Below are 26,076 nucleotides of genomic sequence, written 5' to 3' on the forward strand. Positions count from 1 at the left end.
TGCACCGTCTTTCTGTGTATAAAGTCTTTGTGATAATCCAAAGCAACTTATATAATGCACTTAACATCAAGCATATAAAACATACGGTACTTGAGCACAAGTTTATTTGTATTTCACACTCGCCGGGAGGTCCAGTTTTGCTTTATATACAGTAGTCAACATTTGAAGTGGATCAAAACCTTTCATCAGTTATATATAAATATAGTTATATATGAATCCACTTCAAATGTTGACTACTGTACATTCATTTACGCTTGGTGTTTATAATAAATGTGGTTAATAATGAGTGCAACTATAATTTATGTTCGTATTATAGCCTACTTATATTTTTAATGTTAAATTACTGTTAAATGTAAAGGGTAAAACATTTAATTCACCAGTATTTTACATTGTTTCTGAATGTAATAATAAAATGTGCTGATGTGATATTTTTTTTTTCTCTCAATGCAATTTTGATTTTCTTTTTTGTTGGGAAGGATTTTTCTAGAAAATACTGTAGTTAAATCCCTTTAAATTTTGAGTAGCTTGCAGCTTCCTAAGACAAGTGCTAATGCATGCATGAAGACACAATTTTGATGCAAGGTTCACAGATATGTGTAATTTTGAACTGTAATTCTTGAACATACCTACTCATACACACTCGAAGCACCAGTGGAGTTTGTACTAAAGTGCTCGTCGTGTTTCTGCATGTCAGGTGGTGCAGAAGAAGGATTCGCACGACTACAGGTGTCTGTTCAGGGTCTGTTTCATTCCCAGAGACCCGATGGAGCTCCTGCAGGACGATCCGGTGGCCTTCGAGTACCTCTTCCACCAGGTCACACACTGCCATACTTACAGCTGCAAATGTCTCAAATATGGGGAAAATAATGAACATTCAGGGCTCTATTTTAACGATCTAAGCGCATGGTCTAACACCGTGTCCTAACTACATGCGATAAAAGGTTCTTCTCCATGTTGATCAGAGTGTGTGTCCTAACCAGCCGCGACGGCGACACGCGGCGATTCTAGTTTAGAAACGGTTTCTATTCTTCTGCGATGTCGCGCTGGAACAACAAACACAAAGTGTGGCGATGATAATCTCAGGTGCTGTTTATGTGCTTTATTTAATGTTAAAAGCGTGTCATGTGACTCTGAATATCATTTAGTGCTCCAGCTTTGTAGCTGTAAAAGCAACAATGGATAATTCACCTCAGATCTTCAAATTAAACAAATCAAATGGAAACAAGAACGTTCAAACTGTGAACAAACAAGTGTATTCTTTGACAAAGGTTGTTTTAGTAACTCAGTAGTCTATGCATTTGAATAATGTTTAAATGGTGTCATATTTGTGAATTTGATTATGTACTTATCCATTTTCTTGCGAGTGCCGTTAAGATTACTCTCTGGCGCTGCGAGACTCCACCCACACACTGTTCTGATTGGCTGTGGGTTTTGATTGATGTTCACACTCGTTCTCAGACCAGCAGCTCATGTGCCACAGATGGGCACAAATGCATTTGCTATTTAAACAACGTGACACAGGACGTGAAAATGAAAATTGCGTTGGGCTGAAACTAGCAAAACACACTTGCGTCGCGCCTGGCGTGTATGATAGGGCCCTCAAGCTTGAAAACCTGTTCTAGTAGAACCCAAAAACAACATCAAGACTTCATAGGTCATCTTGAACTATAGTAACCCTGTTGTACGTGTGTGTGTGTAGAGTGTGGGAGATGTGTTACAGGAACGCTACGCTGTAGAGATGAAATGCAACACAGCGCTGAGACTAGCCGCTCTTCACATGCACGAGAAACTGGCGAGCTGCGGACAGACGACGAGAGCCTCTGTCAAGAGTATTGTGTAAGAGCGCACGGATACACTCAGAAATACTCCTGCAACATTATAAAACAGTCATTAAACACGTGTGTGTGTGTGTGTGTGTGTGTCAGTAAGGAGTTTGGCTTAGAGAGCTTCATCTCTCCCACCCTGCTGAGGAACATGAGAGAGAAAGATCTGCGGAAAGCTCTCAATCACCACATGAAGAAGATCCAGTCACTGCTAGAACCACGGCAGAAGGTGTGTGTGTGTGTGTGTGTGTGTGTGTGTGTGTGTGTGTGTGTGTGTGTGTGTGTGTGTGTGTGTGTGTGTGGATATAAGATTGATATATATACATACACACTGCCATTCAAAAGTTTGGGATCGGTAAGATTTTTAAAAGATGTCTCTTCTGCTCACCAAGGCTGCATTTATTTTATAAAAAAAAAAAAAAAAACAGTAATATTCTGAAATATTATTACAATTTATGTATAAATATATTTTAAAGTGTAATTTATTCCTGTGATCAAAGCTGAATTTTCAGCATCATTACTCCAGTCTTCAGTGTCACATGATCCTTCACAAATCATTCTAATATGATGATTTGATGCTCAAGAAACATTCATTATTATTATTAATGTTGAAAACAGTTGTGGACAATTTTTTTCAGGATTCTTTGATGAATAGAAAGTTCTATTTCATTTATTTGAAATCTTTTTATTTATTTGAAGTCACTTTTGATCAATTTAATGCATCATTGCTAATAAAAGAATAGATTTTTTTACTGAAACTTTTGAACAGTAGTGTTTAATGTTGCAAAAGCTTTAGATTTCAGATAAATGCGGTTCTTTTAAACTTTTTTATTCATCAAAGAATCCTGAAAAAAATCTGCACAACTGTTTTCAACATTGATAATAATCATAAATGTTTCTTGATCATCAAATCATCATATTAGAGTGATTTGTGAAGGATCATGTGACACTGAAGACTGGAGTAATGATGCTGAACATTCAGCTTTGATCACAGGAATAAATTACATTTTAAAATAGAAAAGTTATTTTAAATTGTAATAATATTTCATAATATTACTTTATTTTTTATTTTTAATCAAATAAATGCAGCCTTGGTGAGCAGAAGAGACTTATTTTAAAATCATTAAAAATCGTACCGATCCCAAACTTTTGAACGGCAGTGTATATATTTCATACTGGGTTTTCCAAGTCGAATGTATATTTGCATACCGTGCACATCATACTGTACACACGGTACATAATACTGTACTCACCGCACATCATACTGTACATACTGCAGATCATACTGTACTCTCTTTGCATCGTACTGTACTCACTGCACATCATACTGTACACGCTGCACACCATACTGTACTCACTGCACATCATACTGTACTCACCGCACATCATACTGTACACGCCGCACACCATACTGTACTCACTGCACATCATACTGTACTCACCGCACACCATACTGTACTCACTGCACATCATACTGTACTCACTGCACATCATACTGTACTCGCTGCACAGCATACTGTATACGCTGCATATCGTACTGTACTCACCGCACACCATACTGTACTCACTGCACATCATACTGTACACGCCGCACACCATACTGTACTCACTGCACATCATACTGTACTCACTGCACATCATACTGTACTCGCTGCACAGCATACTGTATACGCTGCACATCGTACTGTACTCACCGCACATCATACTGTACACGCTGCACACCATACTGTACTCACCGCACATCATACTGTACACGCTGCACACCATACTGTACTCACCGCACATCATACTGTACACGCTGCACATCATACTGTACACGCGACACACCATACTGTACACGGCACAACATACTGTATTCACTGTGCATCCTGCTGTACTCACTGTACACACTGCACATCATACTGTACATACTGCACACACTGTACATCATACTGTACATATTGTACACACTGTACATCATACTGTGCTCACTGGACACACTGTACGTCATACTGCACACACCGTGCTCACTGGACACACTGTACGTCATACTGTACTCACTGGACACACTGTACGTCATACTGCACACACCGTACTCACTGGACACACTGTACGTCATACTGCACACACTGTACTCACTGGACACACTGTACGTCATACTGCACACACCGTACTCACTGGACACACTGTACGTCATACTGCACACACTGTACTCACTGGACACACTGTACATCATACTGCGCACACACTGTACTCACTGGACACACTGTACATCATACTGCGCACACACTGTACTCACTGGACACACTGTACATACTGCACACACTGTACATCATACCGTACTCGCTGGACACACTGTACGTCATACTGCACACACTGTACTCACTGGACACACTGTACGTCATACTGCACACACTGTACATCATACTGCGCACACACTGTACTCACTGGACACACTGCACATCATACTGTACTCACTGGACACACTGTACGTCATACTGCACACACTGTACTCACTGGACACACTGTACACACTGTACATCATACTGTACATATTGTACACACTGTACATCATACTGTGCTCACTGGACACACTGTACATCATACTGCGCACACACTGTACTCACTGGACACACTGTACATCATACTGCACACACTGTACATCATACCGTACTCGCTGGACACACTGTACATCATACTGTACATCATACTGTACTCACTGTACACCGTTGTCAGAGCCTCTCTCTCGCTCTCTCAGGTGATCTCTGCGTCTCAGGCCCGGCTGGCGTATCTGACCCAGATGGCGGAGCTGATGTCGTACAGCGGGAGAAGCTACAACGCCACCATGCTGGTGAGAGAGGTCGTGCATCCGACACATCCAGCCGGAAAAGATAACTAAATCTGCAGGGCACAGATATGCTGCGGTTATTGTTCTCTATGTTCGGACTTCTTTTTTTTCAAACTTTTTTTTACCAAACAAATACAGAAAGAAAGAAAAAGAACAAACATATACTTACAATATATATGCAGTCATCCTTACATAAGAACATATTCTTGTGTACACATGTACATACAGAATGTATACTTGAGCGCATACGCACATCCATAGACATACACTAGTCACCAGGTACACAACACAAAACAACAGGCTCCTAATTCAAAACAACAAACACACCACTACAAAAATTACTTATTTTTTTTGCCTATGAATTTTTGTCTAGCATTAATCAATATAATCATAGATATACTGATACTGTATCATCTAAAGCAATTACGAGAAGTTTCAAAACAATGAAACAAACCATTTTTAAACATAAAATGAAAGCGTGCATTCAAAGGTAAATGATTCCAGTCTGCACGAGACTTAATCCTAAATGCCTTCTTCCCAGAAACTTTCTGTGGTACTAAAGGTTAGTTTAGTTTCAGTTAGTATGTTGTCTTACTGAAAACGTCTGAGTTTCTATCGTACACATCAGTTACAATGTCTCGTCATTCATATATAGATGTGGGATCTTCCTTGTAATGCCTTCTTACTAGTTGCCAGTAATATATTAAAAAGGTAGATGTGCTTCTTTGTTATTTGTGAAGGAGAAATGCTCAAGTCCATTGTTTTAAAGTTACACTCAAGATTGCACCCCATTATTGCAATTATTTCTCTATTCAGATCCTGACAATAAATATGAATAACGTTACAGTCCCAAAAAATGTGAAAATGGTCAGCCAATGGTTTGCATGTACTTTACTGGGGGTTATGAAGAACCTTATTGCTTTTTCCTAAAGCAAATTTCCTCTCTCTTTTTTTTTTTTTTTTAGATAATGTTACGCTGGATAAAATCTTGTCAAGCATTCTCCCATTTTCAAGGATATTAATTTTTATCATGTTATATAAGCCGCCTGTTCTAGGCAGCAAGAGATCTGGATAAAACAGCAGCATATTTCCCAATGGCATAAAAATAAACCTTGAAATTATCTGAGAGTGATTCATTAAAAAGACCTTGCTCATAAGATTAGTTCGTTCATGAATCAGACTACAGACTTCAGTTAAAGACGAGCGATCATGCTTTCTTCCACATTCATCTCTTTTCAGTGTGTAATGTTGCTGTTTGATCATGAAAAATCTCTGCAAAGTCACACAGTTCTTCTCCATATCAGTGTCAGTGTTTCTGAACTCCTGAAACGCCTCCATTGTAGTCTTTAGTTTCTTCCGGGAACGAACACGTCACAATATTCCTCATTTAAATAATTTATGCGCAGAATAAAGGGGCGGGGCCTGGTTGAGATAGTTAGTAGTGTGTTAAACTGGCGGTTATGGGAAGGGGCGGGACATTTCCCAAACACACTCGAAGCGCTCAACCAATCACAACACACTGATCCAGCCGACCAATCAGAGCACAGTGTGCTTTTCAGAAGGAGGGGCTTCATAGAGACAGGAACTAAACTGAGCGTTACTGACAGACTGGGAAGAGAGGAGCTGCAACAATGGAGAATATGAGGAAAATAATCAACATTCAAGCAGGAAAACCTGTTCTAGTAGAGCCTGAAACAACATCAAGACTCAAAGGGCATAATATGAGCTCTTTAGGGTTATCTATATCCTTTATATATTGATGAACGTTTTTGGTTAGACTGAGTCAGACTGGAGTAAATGTGTGTCTTACAGCTGCAGGACAGGGAGTCGTTGGTGAGTTTGCTGGTGGGAGCGAGATACGGGATCAGCCAAATACTAAACCACCAGCTCAACATGATCTCCACCATCATTGACTTCCACTACATCACCCGGATAGAAGTGCTCTCAGAGTCTGACAGAGTCAGCATGGTGAAGATTTACCTGCAGGACATCCAGGTGTGTACACGTCTGCCAATAGATTCAAATTAACTGAGTTAAAGGCATAGTTCACCCAAAAATGAAAATTAGCCCATGATTTACTCACCCTCAACTCATCCTAGGTGTGTATGACATTCTTCTTTCAGACGAATACAATCAGAGTTATATTAAAAAATGCCCTGGCTCTTCCAAGCTTTATAATGGCAGTGAATGTCTGTTTCTGTTTTGAAGTCTATAAAAGTGCATCTGCCAGAAGCTAGTTATTTTAGTTGATAAAGTTTTAAATATAGATATTTTTCTCACACAAACGCATCGCTTCACTTCAGAAGGCCTTTATTAACCCCCGCAGAGCCTGTGGAGCACTTTAATCATGAATAGACTTATGATGGATAGATGCACTTTTATGATGGATAGATGCACTTTTATGATGGATAGATGCACTTTTATGATGGATAGATGCACTTTTATGATGGACAGATGCACTTTTATGATGGATAGATGCACTTTTATGATGGACAGATGCACTTTATGACGGATAGATGCACTTTTATGATGGATAGATGCACTTTTATCATGGATGGATGTACTTTTATGATTGATAGATGCACTTTTATGACAAATGCACTTTTATGATGGACAGATGCACTTTTATCACGGATAGATGCACTTTTATCACGGATAGATGCACTTTTATGGACTTAAAACAGAAACAGCAATTCACTGCGATTATAAAGCTTGGAAGAAACAGGACATTTTTTATTATAACTCTGATTGTATTCGTCTGAAAGAATAATGTCATATACACCTAGGATGAGTTGAGGGTGAGTAAATCATGGGCTAATTTTCATTTTTGAGTGAACTATCCCTTTAAAATGCTGAAACTGGGCCTTCAGAACATACAGGTGTGGATAAAAACCCAGGGACAGAAATATGTTTTTATGTCTCCCTTTTTATATATAAACTATCAGACCATCTCTTTCTCCTGCAACTTCCAGCCTATAGCCCTGCTAATGGAGTCCGTAGCAGCGAAAGACCTGTCCTGTCTCCTGGCTGGATACTGCAAACTGCTGGTGGACCCAAACATCAATGTTTTTCGCTGGGGACCCAGACCTAAAATGCGACGCATTCCGGCGGAAGAAGGTAGGAGATTTGGGAAGGATGTGTCATTAAATTATATGACATTACCTCTTTTTTTCTCTCTTGCACCGCACTGTAGTCACTAATTTCATCCCTTAAAACTCATATTTGATCATCAAAATGGCATATTTAAAGGTAGGGTAGGTAATCCTGTTCAGAAACACTTTTTTTTATACTGGGTGAAATGGTCCTTCCATCCTGATAGTAGTCAATACATTATGTGTTTAGAAAAAGGAATGAAAAAAATCAGACCTCTGTAGCAGCTGCAGGACAGTAAAAACTCTGACCAATCACTGCCATTCGGTGCGAATGTAAAGAACCAATCAGATGCCTTCATGTCTCGTGCCCGCCCCGAGCCCCACTGCGCGCGCTGCCCTGCGTGCACTCATCACATGTCACCGTTCCCGGAAATATTCAGCTCAAAGCACCTGCATATGCAGTCAGCGAAGGCAAACAAGGCAAAAACTACTTCCTCGGACCCTGCCCGCACTCTTGAACGACCTCCTCTGCTTCGCCCTCAACCCCGGACCTGTCCTCGAGCCGACGATGCGGTACTTTTCTCCGGACTCGGAGTGTACGTTAGTCTTCATTAGAGTCAACAATGTTTTCATCATGGAAACTCTTACATGCAAAACACCGTATATGTTATGAATCTTACACGAAATTCATCTTCATCACAGTGTAACTGATGGTAATGGAAAAACGTGTATCAATGCAACCTGTTTTTAGTTTTGCCTTATAAATATAGCTCGTTACCGAATGAAACTTTACCATTATCGATATGCTAGCTTGATAGTGAGTACTAAAAGAAATCTTATTTGTTTATATTCATAGTGATAAAGTTAGGTATTTTATTACATGTGATTCTGACATGATGTCACTGTATGTACTGCGCTCCTTCCTCTCCACTCGTCTCAGGTAATAAATGCGTCTTGTTCCAGCCTGAGCGTTTGGCGTCGCGCGTTCATGTGTTTTGGGGGCGTGGCTTTGGAAGGAGCTCAGAAGGGAGGGGGTGGAGTGAATGGAAATAATGAGCTGTGTTTATTGCAGATTAAAAGGTCTACAGTCACTCGATTTTTAAATTTTCTTTTTCAGAGTACTTACATTTTAATTATGTATTGGTATATAAAGACAGTTTAAACAAATTTGGAATGTTTTTTTTTTAGAAAAATGATTACCTACCCTACCTTTAAAAGCTTTAAAATATCTTGAATGTAACCCGACACCCTTGCCTCATTTAGTATGCGTGGTTCTATGAATATGAAAATGAGCCCCGCCTCCACTCACTCACTCAGCTCAGAGATCCACTGGTTGACGATCACACGTTGATCTGATTGGTTACAAGGTAGTTTGTGATGTCAGAAACACCAGCGATTTCAAAGCGTGTTTTTGAGACTGTCTTTGGTTCACTCCAGTTTTAAGGAGAAAATACTCAGCAATGCTGTCGACTTATGAATTTACACATGGTTTGTCTTAAAGCGTATTAAAAACACCACATAGACAAATAAACTACATTAAAAGCTGGATTTTCACCACTGGGAGACTTTAAATTGCTTTAAATCCTTTGAAATGCATTATCCTAACCTGGGTTTTTGTTTAAAACAACTGTATTTTGCTGGGGTTTATTGGTGATTTTGACAGATATAGATATTTATAGTTATTCTATAGAAATTCTAAATTGATCAAGATAAAAAAACAGTATTGGTATCGGATTGGCATCGATATTGGCAGATACCCAAGATTGCGATATCCATATCGAACATAAAAAAGTGGTATTGATTCATCCCTAATATAAACAATACTAAAACAACACTGAACGGGATGGCTTGGTTGTCCACAATTTGCTACCCAGCACAACAGTGTAAAAATACAAACCAAGCAATAGACAAAATGTTTGCTTGCACCTTCTTAGAACAAAATATTTACTCAGATTTACTCAAAAAAGTCCTATAGTACAGATTGTGTTACTTTGAAATATACCATGTTACTGAAATTCATGTACCTTGATGTTTACATGGTATTCCAAAGTGCTTCTATTAGGGATGCGCCGATATGAAAATTTTGACCGATACCGATAATAACCGATAATTATTTATATTTGAACGCTAATAACCGATATATTGGCCGATAAATCTAAATCCAATTTTTTATAGAATTTTTGAGAGCCTGATTACGAAAACAAAAGTCTCACCATGTCCCAAGCACACAATTATAATGTTCTCATTATAATTTTTTTTGGCCAATATGACAGACTTGCACACGTTGCACTTAACCGTATTTTCCTTTTCAAAGTGATTCCAATCATATTTCAAGCAATTCAAAAACATCATGGCGAACAGTGTGCATCTGAAGTGTCTCAGCTGAAGGAAATAATCCATTATTTATCGGCTTTAATATATTGTCCAAATTTTCTACTCTGGCCGATAACCATAACATTAAAAAAGTATCGTCCGATACCGATATGGTGGCCGATATATCGTGCGTCCCTAGCTACTATGTATACCATAGTACTACCATGGTTATATGTAAGTACTACCATGAATCTAACACAGTGTAGCCAATAAGCTACAGTGTGTTACAATGTCAAGATTCACAAATTTTACGAAATGTCTTTTTGCAAGAATCTTCCAATAAGTTGTATTTTTTTATATGCATTAAATTGGTTATAAAACAGATTCACTTGAACATTATATCATACTAAATACTATATAAATTGTTTAATGTGTTGGTTTAGGGTATGTTTCTCGATGTGGGAGCGATTCAGAAGACAGTTCAGAGGATGACTATCTCATGGAGGGACTGCTGGACACTGAAGACACTATATCCACGAATACAAATGATGGAACGGAGGAAGGAGAGGAAGCCGAGGGGAAAAGCGAAGCGGAAGCAGAAAGAGTCAGAGTGATTGTAACACATCCCTTTTTAGAGGATGAAGGAGACGAGGCGAGCAAGAGAGAGTCTGTTGGAGATGAGGATTACGCCGAGAGAATTGACACCCTTTTGGAGACTGGATGGTACTCGGACCCTCGGGTCAACAGCAGCTTTTCCAGTTTGTCCAGTAACTCGCTGAATGCACTAGAGGAGAGTATCAAGGCAGCCATTGGTGGGCTTGGCCATATGGATGCCTCTCTGGAAGAAAAGCCCAGTTCCGGTCTTGGTTCTGGGGCCTCGAGTCTGGATGTCCATCACCCTTACCTCTTAGAGGTGTCAGAACGTTTGCAGGAAAGGGGCAGTTCAAACAAACCCGGACGGCCTTGTGACCTGACCTACGATAATCACTCAGGTCTGTGCTTCTCTGAACTCTCCCAAATGTCAGACAGCTTGCCAAGTCCGCCTGCGGCCAGCGACGATGCATTGAGCGAGGAGGACGATGACGGTCACATTTCCACCATGTCAGCAGAATTTGAGGCAGTGTTAGCCTCCTGTACCGCTAACAGCATAAATGCTAAGTTAGCAGGAGTAAACTTTCAGGCTCTCTTCACTAGGATTCACAACAATCCAGCAAGTAGACAAGAGGGAAACAGCTTCCCAAAGAACCAGGCAAATGACGCTAAACCACAGGGAGCATCTTCAAAAATAATAACACAATCTGTGCTGAGGAGAACTGTGCCCTCAGATGTCTCTGAAAAATCAAAGGACTCGAGAGACAGTTATTCATCTGAGGATGAATTTTATGATGCCCAAGATCGATTTACCCCTCCCATCACAGAGCAAGGCCTCACAGGTCAGTGAACCATCTTTTTTTTTTTTTTACCAGAAAACATGTGCATTCTGTAGAGGAATGTTCCAGGTTCAATACAAGTTAAGTTCCTTCAACAACATTTATTGCATAAAGCCGGTTACCAGAGAAAGTAGTTTCGACAAGCTTAACAAGCTTAAATTACTGTCATGGCAAAGCACTTGAAATGAAAGCAAACGTGGCTATACACCTGGAGGGTTTAAAAGCAGAAATGTAAAGCTAAGTATAATTGCAAAGGCACTTCTCATTTAAAATATCTATTGTTTCATCTGTAAATTTGTCTAAATAATTTTTGCATTTATTTTAGACATATACTGTAAGTCATATTCACATATAAGTTCTTGTATACAACTTGTATATTGCATCTCAGTATCAGGGGTTACTGCCTTTAAATAGTTTGTCCATAGTAAATATTGGATATAAATTAACACAGACGAGGGTTAGTAAGACATTATTCCGAACATGTATAATGTTTCAATCTTGTTGGCTATACTTTTAGAACATTATGTTCATGTTGTAAGTGCCTTACTTCAATTTTTGCTGAGTAATGAGTCAAAATAGGTTTTTGAAGGTAATCAATATTGTCACAAATACTTAACATGTATTGAACCTGGAATATTACTTTAAAATGTAAAATTATCTAGGCTTTTATTTATGTTTTTTTTCATCAAACGTACAAGTCTCTCATACCTCTTATTCTTTTGCAGAGAAAAGCTCAGATTCAGAGAACATGCATCCTTCTCTTAGCATTTATGACATCAAGGTTATTGTGGACAAGACAAAAGCTCCTGAATCCAGAGATAGCAAGGAGGAGGACAGTGCCGCAGAAGAGGACCTCAAAGAAAAACCTTCGCTTGCCAACCATTTCATCCCTCTGATCCCTGAGTCTAAAAACCCTGAATTGGAGGTCCATCAGCCCTCAATGATTTTGCCCCCTGAACCTACACCTGTGGAGCCTAAACCTTTCTCTGCTAACCACTCCACGGGTCAGAAAGCCCAGCACTGCAATGGGGACATCCCTGGCCGAAATGCTCACCTTCTGGAGATGGAGCCAGAAACCATGGAGTTTAAACCAGTCACAGGGCCTGGACCACCAATGTCTTCCTCACTAATTACTGCTGTACGCCAATCTACCTTTCCCCAGCAGAACATGGTAGACCTGGAGACTCTTCAAAATGGACCCAGACCTCAAAATGGAATATCTGACCATATCCCGGCCAGTCTAGAAAAGAAGACTACTCCAAATCTTGTGGATCTTGAAGGACTTGATAGTCAAGACATTAAGCCAAGTCAGAAAGAGCCAACAAATGCCGAAGGAACAATTGAACTTGGGAAAATAACAGCAGACAAAAAGGGTCCTCTACAACAACGATCATCAGACTCCCTTGAAACTATAAAAACGGAAAATAAAGTCCCCCAGATGAACACAAAGCCCCCAATTCCTCCCAAGCCGTCATTCATTGTTTTACAGCCACCCTCAAAGGCAGTTGATGCCCAGTTACAGAAACCTGAGGAAAAGGCAAAAGTTCCCCCCAATGGTCTCTCTCTACACCCCTGGTCTCAGAGAAATGGTACCAGTGCCTCCCCACCCTCTACACTGAGTAAGGGTGTTTCTCTTAGTCATGAGAACCTAAGAACTGAACTAAAGGCTAAAAGCTCTACTGTCAAACCGACAAGTGCTTCAACCACTCCTACCCCATCTCCATCTCCCTTACCTTCTCCCTCAGTTCAGTCTGTAAATATTGTTCCTGAAGATCCACCTCGAACCGGGACTAGTTTCCCCAGCAGAACAGGCTCGTCCGGACGTCTGTCTGCCACAGCCTTGCGTGGAAAAATTCAAGATATGCCCTGGTACCTCACCCGTTCCCAAGAGATCTTGGGGACAGTAGCACTCAGCAACACTATTTCATCAACAGGTAATACAGCAACCAATGGTACAGGTGTGAATCACGAATTAAAGGTGTCCCCCAAGGCCACTTCAGTGCCATCTTTGATTGACTGGAAGGAGAAAGATGCTGAAGTAGTCATTGTGAAGCTCAAAGACGGACCAGAGGAAGTGTCCACAACTCCCGTGAAGGACACCAATGGGAAACCTCCGATGTCGTCAAGCCATCCTGACCTGAGGCAGAAATTGTCCACTGAAGCCCCAGAGTTGCACCGGCATTTTGGGACCTGCAAGTCCGAACAACCTCAGTCACACAAAGGCAACCCTTCAGAGATTCGACTTGACAATGCTTCCCCTCTGTCCTCCACAAGCCGTGACGCATGTGGCTGCCATACAGTCTACGCCAACTGTTTCAGTGGAGATACAGAGGACAACTGCGGCTTTGACGATGATCTGACCGTCTACGAATTCTCCCGTCGAAACCAGATCAGTAAACCGCCTCAACCCACCCCAGGTGCCTCCCCTGCAACCCTCTCTGGTCCCTCTCCAAATGTCCTATCCCTACTCAGAGATTCCCCTCGTCCCTTATCCACATCCTCAGAACTCAGTCCACTCCTGATCCCGCCCAGACCTCGGGAATCTCTGACTCTAGACCACTACGGACCAATAGATAATCCCCTCAGCTTTCTGCAAGGCCGCCATTATGTTACCGGTCAGAAAGGTGCGGGGCTTAAAGACGGCTATGCTTGTTTGCAGCGAGACATTAATGAACTTATTTTAGTGTTGAAGAAAGGACCTTCTGCTGTACACCCTCCAACCCACAAGGGGGAATGCAAAAACGACAACGTGAATAGGCATTCGCTTTCAGAGACCGAGAGATGCCTGGTCCAGACGGAGGCACGAAGGTTGGCATCGGGATGCCAGAGAGCCACACGGGTAGGATGGGCACCTGACGATGCTCTTCTGTCACTTGGAAACAGCTTTGGAGCTCTAGTGCAACTTGCCTCAACCTGCATGCGAGTTCCCTGTTCGGACTGCGGAGGATGTCATGGGGATATTGATGCAGACGAGGCACTTGGGAAGCTTGAGGAGATCGTGGACCTGTATAAGGAGTTTGTAGGTGCTGTAGAAACAGCAAGAGAGGGCGAGGGTGTCAGACTCTTGGCTAAGCAGTGTACGGTTCTCATCTCAACAGTCTTCTCGCTCACACAACTGTTTCGGACACGGACACCCGACATAGACAATGGAAATGTACCTCTGAACTTTTAAACTGTACCTTCCAGGACCCTCTTAAGGGATCGTAGAGTGCGAGCATAGAATTGTACTTAAAGTAGCGATGCCTTTCTGGCATCTAAAAACTGATTGTGTGCTGGCACACAAGAATAATAGTAAGTGCCGTGAACACACACACACAGTTAGCGAACTAACAAGTGAGAACTGTTACATGTTAACCTGTTTGTCTTGCCAAGTCTCCCTATAAACGTACTGGAATTATGCATTCGGACATAGCTATTTTCTAACAGTTCTTTAATTCCTGATGTATGTACAGTCTGTAGTATGTATTTATTTTTTACATACAGTATATGTGCACCGTGGTTTCTAACTTGCCATACCTGCATTTTGTTTGTTTTGGGTGTATGTGAATCCCTACCTCTTGCTCTAACTGAGATAAACAGTGTTATGAAGCTTCACTCGTTTTCACGTTTAGTTTAGTTTAGTTGTGCTGCTCTTTACAGATTGAAGGAACAAAGTGAACAGACACCCCAGACAGCAACATAGTGTGTGGAATCCATGTGTATCAGATGTGAGCCGGATCTGGGCTGTGTGGAATCCATGTGTACCAGATGTGGGCCGGATCTGGGCCGTGTGGAATCCATGTGTACCGGATGTGGGCCGGATCTGGGCTGTGGGGAATCCATGTTCTAGATCCGGCCTACATCTGGGCCGTGTGGAATCCATGTGTACTAGATCCGGCCTACATCCGGGCTGTGTGGAATCCATGTGTACCAGATGTGGGCCGGATCCGGGCCTTGTGGAATCCATGTATACCAGATGTGGGCCGGATCTGGGCCGTGTGGAATTCATGTGTACCAGATGTGGGCCGGATCTGGACAGTGTGGAATCCATTGGCGCTTTTCCACTGCATGGTACGGCTCGGTACGGTTCGACTCGGCACGGAACGGTTCGGCTCCCTTCGCTTTTCCACTGCGTGGTACGACTCGACTCGGTACGGCACGGTTCGGTTCGCTTTTTAGCTCGGTTGCTTTTCCACTGCAGTTAGTACCGCTTCAAAGTGGGTGGGACTGATCGTTATAGTTGCCGTCTCTACTGCCATGACATCATCGTAAACGAGCCACATTTCAAACGCACAACACAGGAACAATGGAGCCTATCGAGGGGATGGTGTTCTTGATTCTCGGCATGTGGATGTTTTTAACTGCAAGACGGAGAAATGTGTTTAAAATAAGGCTGATGGCAGCAAAACAAAATACTGCTAAAAAAACAAAAGAGTCTGGGAACTCTTACAACGAAGCGCAGATGACGACATCACTCGGTTAGACGACAGTGTTTTCACGTCACATTTTAGTATCGGTACGGTACGCTTGGAACCTCAACAGAGGTGGTACCATTTAAAGCGAGCCGAAGCGAGCCGTATCGCACCGTACCATGCAGTGGAAAAGCGCCACATGTGTACCAGATGTTGGCCGGATCTGGGCCGTGTAGTATCCATAGCCGCGTTTCCACTGTCGGGCCAGGGCTTTAAACGGGCCGTGCCGGGCTGATAGCCTCGGGCTAATAGCACCGGGCCTGCGTTTCCACTGTCGGGCCAGAAGCTCCACAGCGCTTCACTAAAACACGCCCGTAACACGCCTCTCTGGAACAACGTCACACTAACCCATTCACCAACAAATGGAAGTTTAATCAGAAATCACTGGAAACTGGCATTTTTGTTGTTTACTTGAATATTTAAAACCCAAGCATCGATGTTTTACCACAGGTTTACAATAAAAAGTGATACATTGATCATAATGAATTAATTTATGTCAAAATTGCACATTAGTCACTCAGAAATAAATTACCGTTAGGTCTATTTCACAAAAGAAAGAGGACACACTTACTACTTCAGTCGCGTCTGTTACTGTTTATCTGGTAGTTACAGGACATATTTACATCACATTTAGAAAGAATGATAATTTCTACAAATATATGCCACCAAAAATACGACCTGAGGAGCTTTAGCAGCACTCTCTCGACTCCCATACAGATATTTTCAGTCAGAGAAACAGAGGAAGCTCTGGTAAATTATTGAGTTAAATTATTATGAGTTAAATTATTTTAAAAGTCTTTAATGCTCACAGAATCATCCGGCGCTGCCGTCTCCAGACTCAGGTAAACTCCGCCTCTGTTCGTAACCACTTCTCTAGCCCGAGCTGGCCCGCTCTGGCACAAGGTATTCGACGGGCCAGAAATCCTGGCCGTTGGCCCCGAGTAAGCCCCGGAAGTGACAGTGGAAATGCGACTGGCCCTGGCACGCACTAGCACGGCCCGGCCCTGGCCCGACAGTGGAAACGCAGCTCATGTGTACCAGATGTGAGCCGGATCTGGGCTGTGTGGAATTTATGTGTACTAGATGTGGGCCGGATCTGGACCGACACTCTGTCTGGGACTCCACTAATCCCTAACAGTAGAAGCTGGGACAAAACACTAAAACCCCCAAATACTTATGCAGTAGCGTCTCACCAGACTATCCAAAGGACTTTCATTTCATTCTGTCTACAATAGGTTTTTCTGACTGTAGAATGAGAGTTGATGGCAATAGAAGTGTGGCCGTTTGGAATTTTTGTAACAATGTCGGCGTGTCAGGTTTGGCTTTTGATGTTCGTTTTTATATTGGCTTATCCAGGTGACTGTTAACCACAGAGATCGGAGTGGTCCAAAGACGTAATAGCACAATTGGGGCGTGTTTACACAACAACGTTGTCACCATGTTACCGTAGCACCCGTAAGCAATCCCACCGATAGCCAAACCACACAATTTCTCACTCTTCCCCCATTTTTGACTATGCAAGCTTCACGATTTGTATCCGAAATTTTCCACATATTATACTTTCTTACATTTTATACATATCAGAATAATTTTCAATTTGTTGTAAATCACTAACGTTTTCACTTTAGAGGACTTCCCTGGCAAACCTAGGCCTTATATTTAATCTTGCAGGATCGTTGTGAAAGTTTTATATATTTATTTTGCCAATTTAATTTAAACAAAAAGGTTTAGGAAATATTTTTCCTTACACTTTAGCAAGTGGTGAACGGCACCATATTTAGTATACATTAAATATTTTTTCTCATCAGTGTAAATCATCTTTGAAGAAGGCCAGAAACAACATACTCCATACAAATATGTGAAAGCAAGTGCTTCTAATGACACCAGCTCAATTTCACAGCGTAATGCATAACACGGTGCAAGTTGCTTTGCCTTTTTAGCATCATTGCAGGAGGTGCCCTAGCGAACATTAGCGTAAACGGCCTACTATCATGGTTGAGCAACCGTTTGAAGAGAATCTTGCTGAGCAAGTTATTACAGCCAGCAACCAGAATAACAACAAATTTGACATCTGAAGGAAACTCTATCACCCCCTGGGTTAGTTTATGCAACAGAACACGTTAAGCATGTTAGTTGGAAGCGCATACTTGCAGTGCATTGCTCCATCATTCACGTGTGCATTTCTGTAATTGCATAGAGTATGTTTCAGGTCTAAGAATGCTTATTTTGGATTTGGCTGTAATAAATCACAAAAATATGATTCATCAAAGTACTTGAGTACTTGAGCGTATTCAGTTGCCCTGATCTGATCTCAGACCAGTATTATGTGGTATAACTGTCAAGGGTTAAAATTCTGTATGTTTCCAGATGCAACTTCCGTCCAGAATACATAATTAAAATCACCCAGATCACATGACCAACTTGAGGTCAATGGATGAATTATAACGTCATCCTTGTTTAGTTATAACTAAGTTACTTGCCATCTGGAGGAAATTCTCTAATGTCAAGAATATCACCCATATTAGACACTCCACCCCCATTAAGCAAACACACACACACACACACACACACACACACACTGCCAGATTGTGGTTATCAAAAGTCAGATGACGCAAAAAGCTAGTTTGCATCGAGAGAAAAGTCACCAGAAGGAAAGAGACAAATATGTAATCTGTTATTATTCATTCTTTTCACAGAAATTACTTTCATATCGAAACATCAGAGAGCAAAGATGTTTCCGTATAAAATCTTCCTGTAATATGAAGGTCCTGTGAACTGCCATTGTATTTGTAGCAAAATATAAAAAAATATATATAAAAAAAACTGCTTGTAAGGACCGTATGTATTGAGACATGTTGTATGCAGACGATTGCCTTTCAAAAGTGCACAAAACTAAAATCTGAAATGTGGCTATATGTGATTATGAAAGCAAACATCTGGATGAAATGAGAAGGGACAATCGAGAAGATGTTTTGCATTCCCTCTACTGTGTTCATGATAATAAAGGTTTGATTTTGAATGACAATTGCAATGGAACTAATGCATTATAATTTTTTTTCTTGTTTTGCTTTTTAATTTTCTTTAGGCAACATTATTTCTGTTATCTATGGAAGCTTGTTTCCTCCACAAAATAAAACATTTTAAAAGATAATTGTGACTTTTTATCTCACAATTGCGAGTTTACATCTCGCAATTCAGACTTTTTTTTCTCGAAATTCTGACTTTATAACACATAATTGCGAGTTTATATCTCGCAATTCTGACATCTTTTCTCAGAATTGTGAGATATAAACACACAATTGTGAGATATAAACACACAATTGTGAGATATAAAGTCCAATTCTAAGGGGAAAAAAGACGGATTTTTTTTTTTTTTTTTTTTAGAATAGTTTATATCTCCCAATTCTGACTTTATAACACGCAATTGCGACTTTATATCATGCAATTCTGACTTTATATCTCGTGATTGCGACTTTAATTGTCAGAATTGCGACTTTATTTCTCACAATTGCGACTTTATTTCTCAGAATTGCGACTTTATATCTCGTAATTGCGACTTTAATTGTCAGAATTGCGACTTTATTTCTCAGAATTGCGACTTTATTTCTCAGAATTGCGACTTTTTTTCTCAGAATTGCGACTTTTTTTTCTCCGAATTACGACTTTATTTCTCAGAATTGCGACTTTATATCTCGCAATTGCGACTTTATTTCTCAGAATTGTAACTTTATTTCTCAGAATTGTAACTTTATTTCTCAGAATTGCGACTTTATTTCTCACAATTCTGACTTCATATCTCGCAATTGTGAGAAAAAAAGTCCGAATTGTGCGATAAAAAGTCGCAATTATTATTATTATTTATTTATTATTCAGTGGCGGAAACAAGCTTCCATAGTTATCTTTCTTTTGATTTTGGGGTGAAATATTACCCGTTATTGACCCGTTTTATTCGGTTTAATTCCCAAACGCTGTCACATCTGTTATTTTACAATATTTTGTCTTTTATAAGACTTCATGTCTAGTTTTAACCACTTACTGAAACAGTAAATTGTCAGACTGTATTTGTTCGCAGGAGGAGATTATAGATTAGGCCTTGGATTAAACTCAGTCGAAGACTTTCACAGTTCAAACTGAGGGAATGATGGGATTGAGCTGTTTACTGGCACACACACTCGCTGTAATCTGTGGCTCTGTAACAGAGGGACTCACTAAATGTAGAAACACTGAAAAATGTTTTTGCAGCTTTTCTATTGTAAATGCGTCATATATAGGAAACTGTGCTTTAGGTCATTTTAAACATTTTAAATTATGTTTTTATCTCAAAAATATTTGACAAACTAAATGTACGGTTTTGTCATTCTCAATGAAAATTCAGATTGTCATGAGAAGGCCATTGTCATGTATATAATAAGTATGAAACAGCTTTTTCAACCACACTGTGACATTATTTCTGTCTTACAGTAATTCAGGTTATCACAGAAGTATAAAAAGAGATAAAAGTTTATAGTTTATATAGATATAAACACTAATGTCTACAGTAGCGATCAAAATAGAGCAAATCCCCTTTTGAAAGTAACTTGACACTTCAAATAAAGACGGATTCAATTGTAATCAATAGATTCACTCAAGAGATTTGTTCAAAAACAATTCCCTCTGTGCCGGGAGCAGCAGCTCATTTGCATTTAAAGGGACACACACACAAAACTCGCGTTTTTGCTCACCCTCAAAAAGTGACAATTTTAACATGCTGTATAAAAATATCTGTGGGGTATTTTGAGCTAAAACTTCACACACACACTCTGGGGACATCAGAGACTTATTTTACAGCTTGTGAAAAGGGCATTATACCACCCCTTTAAACAAACAAACTAAAAAATCGTGCAGCTGTAGTCAACTTGAAATTCAATAACATTCAACATGGTGACAGTAGATGGGAGACTCCCAAGATTTATTTTAATGTAACCGTTTGAATATTTCAACCCTATATAGCAACCGCATACCATTACTCTGTCATGTATATCCTCAATATTAATGTTTTTAAATCACATTAAATGTCGGTTTACTGCCTCAAGCAACCTGTAATCTTCCAGGACACTTTCCCAAACCCAGATATCATTAGTTAACATTAACTGCCTTAGTTAACATGAACTAAGAACGAACAATACTTATTATTCTACGTTAATATTAATTTCAACATTTACATTATTCAAATCAAAGGTTGTATTTTTTTACATTTAGTTAATGCACTGTGAACTAACGTGAACAAACAATGAACAGCTGTATTTTTATTAACTAACATTAACACAGATTAATAAATACTGTAACACATGTATTGCTCATGGTTAGTTCATGTTAGTTAATACATTAACTAATGTTAACTAATGAACATTGTAAAGTGTTACCAAAATATGTTATCTGTCTTGTTCAGTTACTTGAACTCTATCAGTTTAAGTCCTCTTGATTAATTGAATCCAGCTCTAATAGAAATACACTTTTATTGGCTTGAAGAGAAAGAGAAATTGCATTCAAAATTATCGATTTTTCTTTTATGCCAAAAATCATTAGGATATTAAGTGAAGATCATGTTCCATGAAGATATTTTGTAAACTTCCTACCGTAAATATATAAAACATGTATTTCTGTGAGTGAATGCAGCACAATCGCCAACATAAATGAACAACTTTAAAGGAGATTTTCTCAATGTTTTGATATTTTTGCCTCAGATTCCAGATTTTCAATAGTTGTATCTCTGCCAAATATTGTCCTATATCCTAATAAACCATACATCAATGGAAAGCTTATTTATTCAGTATATATCTCAGTATAAATCTCAATTTTAAAAAATTTACCCTTGTGGCTTTGTGGTCCAGGGTCACAATTCTATCGGTGTAAGTCCTCTTGATAAATTGAATCCAGCTCTAATAGAATTACACTCTTAGAAAAAAATGGGGTTCTAATATAGAACTCTAGGGTTCTTGACTCAATTTTTGCCCAAAAAGGTTCTATATATGAAGTGCCAGATGGAACCCTTTAAGGTTCCGTTTAGAACCTTTTCTTCTAAGCGTTTAGGAGCTGTTCTAAAGTTCACCTCCCTTGCTGACTACATAGGCGACTACCTTTTAATGCAGCATCCTAACTCAGAACGAACCATGTTCTATAGGGCTGCACAATATAGAAATATCCCAAATGTATATATCGCGATATATATGCATATCGCAACGGCTTGCAATAACTGGGGTCATGAACAAAAGACAAAAAGAAAATCACTCACTACTCATGGCTGAATAACTTTTGTTATAAGAATCAGGATATATTTAATTCATACAGTGAAAACTAAGCAGTGTTTTATTTTTACATTTGATTATTCAGTTTCAGGTGTTAAATAACCCTAATGTAGGATAACCTGAACCCCGTGGTTTACACTGATGTTAAAATAACACTTCTTATATACAGTAAAACACTGATGTTCACTTTCAGAAGCTGTAGGGATGTTTTCTTGTCACAAAAATAATCTGAAAATGTTAAATATATTTTAAAGATAATTTAAGTTTATTTTACGTTTTTTTAAGCATTATTGAATGAATTATCGCAGATCGCAATTTTCTTCAATATCGTGCAGCCCAAGTTCCAAGTGACTGATGCGGAGAAATCTTAACCACACAAATAAAGAAATATGCAATAACTTTGCAGCAAAAAGGAGGGTGATTCAAACTGAAATCGTGTACAAGATAGGTAATATATACCAGCACAACATACTGTAGTAATCCAGTCTGTAAAGCTGCTTTGAAATGAATGTATATTGTGAAAAGCACTATATAGACCTCGAATCACATGCATGGTGCTACTAGCATGTTGAAGCTATAACACCGTGTCCTATAAACACGCGACGCGCGATAAAAGGTTCTTCTCCATGTTGATCAGAGTGTTTGTCCTAACCAGCCGCGACGGCGACACGCGACAATTCTAGTTTAGAAACGTTCTCTTTCATCATCTCGTTTCGAGATCCACCTATGGGAAGGGCATCCGTACCTGACCTCTGCAGAAGCATCCAATTGCACCAAGTCTGGCTAGACAGACAGAAGCGCGCAGCCAATGCCAGGTAAGGCCACACCCCCTTACCTAAGGCATATAGCTGTCAGGCGCGCTGCTATTCCTCAGTTGACATTCGCTTCTCGCGATCTCTGCACTGACACAGTTCGGTTGGATTAACGTTACGCTGCTCACTTTCGAGTCTTCAGGAGGACATATCGCCAGATCAGCCTCCGCCAGACGTGAGTGACAGTCGTTTCTTCAGCCTATCCGCTGTGTTTTTTGCATCCGGAGCCGCCCGCGCTCTCGCTGTCCTTCACCTGCTCCTCCTTACATGGCTGCCCGCCACGGATTTTTCCGAGTTCTTCACCGCTAGCCCACCCATGGCTATGTGACCGTCTAAACAGCTGCTTCTCCGGGGAACAGCCTATCACGACGAGCCTGCCCGGCCGCGTGTGGTGCTCTAATAATCGCCGCTAAGGACCCTCTCTCGTTCTGCGCTGTTTGCTTGAGCTTAACACGCTCAAGAAGCTTTGGAGAACCCGGAGAATTGCGGTCATTGTAATTGCTGCACATGTAGCTTTTTACTAAGCCGGCTTTTAGTTGCACGACCCAGCGCGCCGTGCTCGGCCTTTCTGACTCGGATGGGAGACACGGTGATGATGACGCACTACCGGGGGACTCCCGGAGCGCCACCTCTCTAAATATTTGAGCTGACATCAGCCCAATCCGCATTCCCTGAAGAGGACATCTTCGCGGGAAAACCTCACTCTCGTTGACGAACCGGCCGGTTCCGGCGACGGGGATGACGCGGTCCTTTTAGCGTTCCCTAGGCTAGCGCTCACGCGGCTTTGCCTCAGTCCATCCTCCTGGAAGTTTGTGAGCGAGCGGCCGTTCGTCTCAATATTGTGTGGCCAGCTCCACAGAGCGCCACCGACCAGGATAGGAATATTTACGACGGGTAAGCGCTGAGACCACCGCCCAGTCTGAGGAAACAACTCTTAAAACTGGAGCGTCCCGCTAGACTGTTAACACGGTCTCACGGGCCTTGATGTGTTACGATTACGTGTTGAGGCTTTCAATTTATGCCTTCCTAGGAAGGCGGCCCCGAACGCAAGCGGCCTGCCTGTTGTTCGACCGTTGGGAGTATCGAGCCCGCGTTCACGGGCCACGAGGACGTTTAGTGGACGTTGTGTGTGTGTACCCCCCCAAGCGGGGCTGTCGTGAGGAAAAGTACGTAGCAGTGTTACCACACTGCACGCACTTGGTTCCCCTCACCCAGTTATTAAAGGCTTCGGCCCCAGTGTTTCCCAACACAAAACACACACATTACTAAACAACACATTTAACGAACGAATCAAATGAATTCGTGCAGATTTATATATCTGCCAACATAGAGAGCAAATCTCTCTGATCCCATGCATGTCGCCCTGAGTCCGTCCACAAGAGGGCTCCATTGCCTCACAAATCAACTAGCTGGGCTCACACAGCTCAGTTGCGGCTGCCCAGCCATGTGTTTTTAGTGGACGTTGTGTGTGGAAGGCTTCGGCCCCTGTGTTCCCCAACACAAAACACACACATAACTAAATAACACTTTAAAACATACAAATTAAATAAATCCGTTACAGAGAGAATATCTCACTCCGCGGATATTATTTTTCTGCCTGCACTTAAGACTGCCCAGTTCATGTGTTCAGGAGATATGTGTGTTTTCCGCCCACTTTCAGGCCTTGTGAGGGAAAGTTTAGCACAGTGGACACCACACTATGTTCCCCTCACTCTGTCAATAAAGGCTCCGGCCCCAGTGTTTGCCCAACACAAAACACACAAAGTTACGAATCAAATGAATTCGTTTTGGAGAGAAGACCTCTCTCCGCAGAGAAAACTTCTCACTGCAGAGGGAGGAAATCCCTCCGAACCCCTGCATGTCGCCTCTAGTGTGCCCACTAGATGGCGACTTTGCATCACGAATGAACCAGCTGGGCCCATACACCCCCGCTCCGGCCCGAGCGGGGGCGCTCTCGAGTCACGAAGTGGCTTGGCAAGCCATTTCAGCGCCCGAGTGGGTTTTGCGTACCGTAACCTAGGGTTACAGGCTGCAGTTTGCAATAAAACCTCCACTTTTCAACGGCGTTCTCTCTTCTCACACAGAAGAAAATGCCTCACACATTCTGAAAGAGGAAATTTCCTCCCTCTTAAACAAGGGAGCGATTCAGATGGTGCCACCCAATCTTATAAACTATGGTTTTTATTCCTGGTATTTTTATGTTTCCAAAAGGCGTGGTGCCCCCCGCCCTATATGGACCTTCGAATGTTGAACAAACATTTGAGGAAATACAATTTCCGAATGTGACACAAGGCTCTCTCGCCTGTGCCATAAAGCAGAACGACTGGTTCACATCAGTCGATCTGAAAGATGCTTTCTTTCACATAAGTATCTACCCTCCACACAGGAAATATCTTCGTCTCGCCTACCAAGGCATTTGTTACGAATTCACAGTTCTTCCGTTCGGGCAAAATTTGAGTCCCCGAACTTTCTGTCTGTGTGCGGAGGCGGGCGTGGCGCCTCTGAGACTATCAGGGCTGAGAATTCTGAATTACATATACGATTGGTTCATCATAGCCAAATCGAAGGAGAAGGTGTCGCTGGACACCGGCCGGGTGCTCGCGCACATCACATCCCTCGTGTTCAAGGTGAATGCGAGCAAAAACAATCTGACTCCCAGTCAGAATGTCTTTTTCCTGGGCTTGGAATTGAACTCAGTCTCCTTGCGAGCGCGTCTCTCTCAAGAGCGTGTTCGCTCTCTGATGAACTGTCTGTCTCAGTTCAGAGAAGGGGCGAGAGTACAATATCGCACATGCCTCAGGCTGCAGGGTCTCATGGCTTCATCTATCCAAGTTGTGCCGTTGGGTCTCCTGAGAATGAGAGCGTTCACGAAATGGGTTTTGTCACTACATTTCAGCCCGATTCGCGATCTCTGCCGCTCGGTAACAGTGACGCGCGCCTGCTCGGCGGCCCTGCGCCATTGGGAGAGCGAGAACTTTACGCTCGGGGAACCCCCTTGGGACGGTTACGATGCGGAAAGTTGTGACGACAGATGCTGTCCTTAA

General features: G+C 41.4%; 1 protein-coding gene across 1 annotated transcript in view; it reads left to right on the forward strand.

Annotated features, from left to right (window-relative positions):
• The window catches only part of frmpd1b (FERM and PDZ domain containing 1b), a 41,951-nt gene extending 22,990 nt beyond the window's left edge, over positions 1-18,961 (forward strand). The window contains exons 9-16 of the mRNA XM_082176850.1: positions 695-814; positions 1,700-1,836; positions 1,926-2,052; positions 4,561-4,653; positions 6,463-6,645; positions 7,623-7,767; positions 10,499-11,488; positions 12,211-18,961. Of these exons, the coding sequence (XP_082032976.1) occupies positions 695-814; positions 1,700-1,836; positions 1,926-2,052; positions 4,561-4,653; positions 6,463-6,645; positions 7,623-7,767; positions 10,499-11,488; positions 12,211-14,657 (4,242 nt within the window). The 3' untranslated portion in view covers positions 14,658-18,961. The remainder of the gene's footprint in view (positions 1-694; positions 815-1,699; positions 1,837-1,925; positions 2,053-4,560; positions 4,654-6,462; positions 6,646-7,622; positions 7,768-10,498; positions 11,489-12,210) is intronic.
• The last annotated feature ends 7,115 nt before the right edge of the window (positions 18,962-26,076 follow it).

Source organism: Leuciscus leuciscus (assembly GCF_965113295.1).
Source record: "Leuciscus leuciscus genome assembly, chromosome: 8".
Classification (NCBI taxonomy): Eukaryota; Metazoa; Chordata; class Actinopteri; order Cypriniformes; family Leuciscidae; genus Leuciscus; species Leuciscus leuciscus.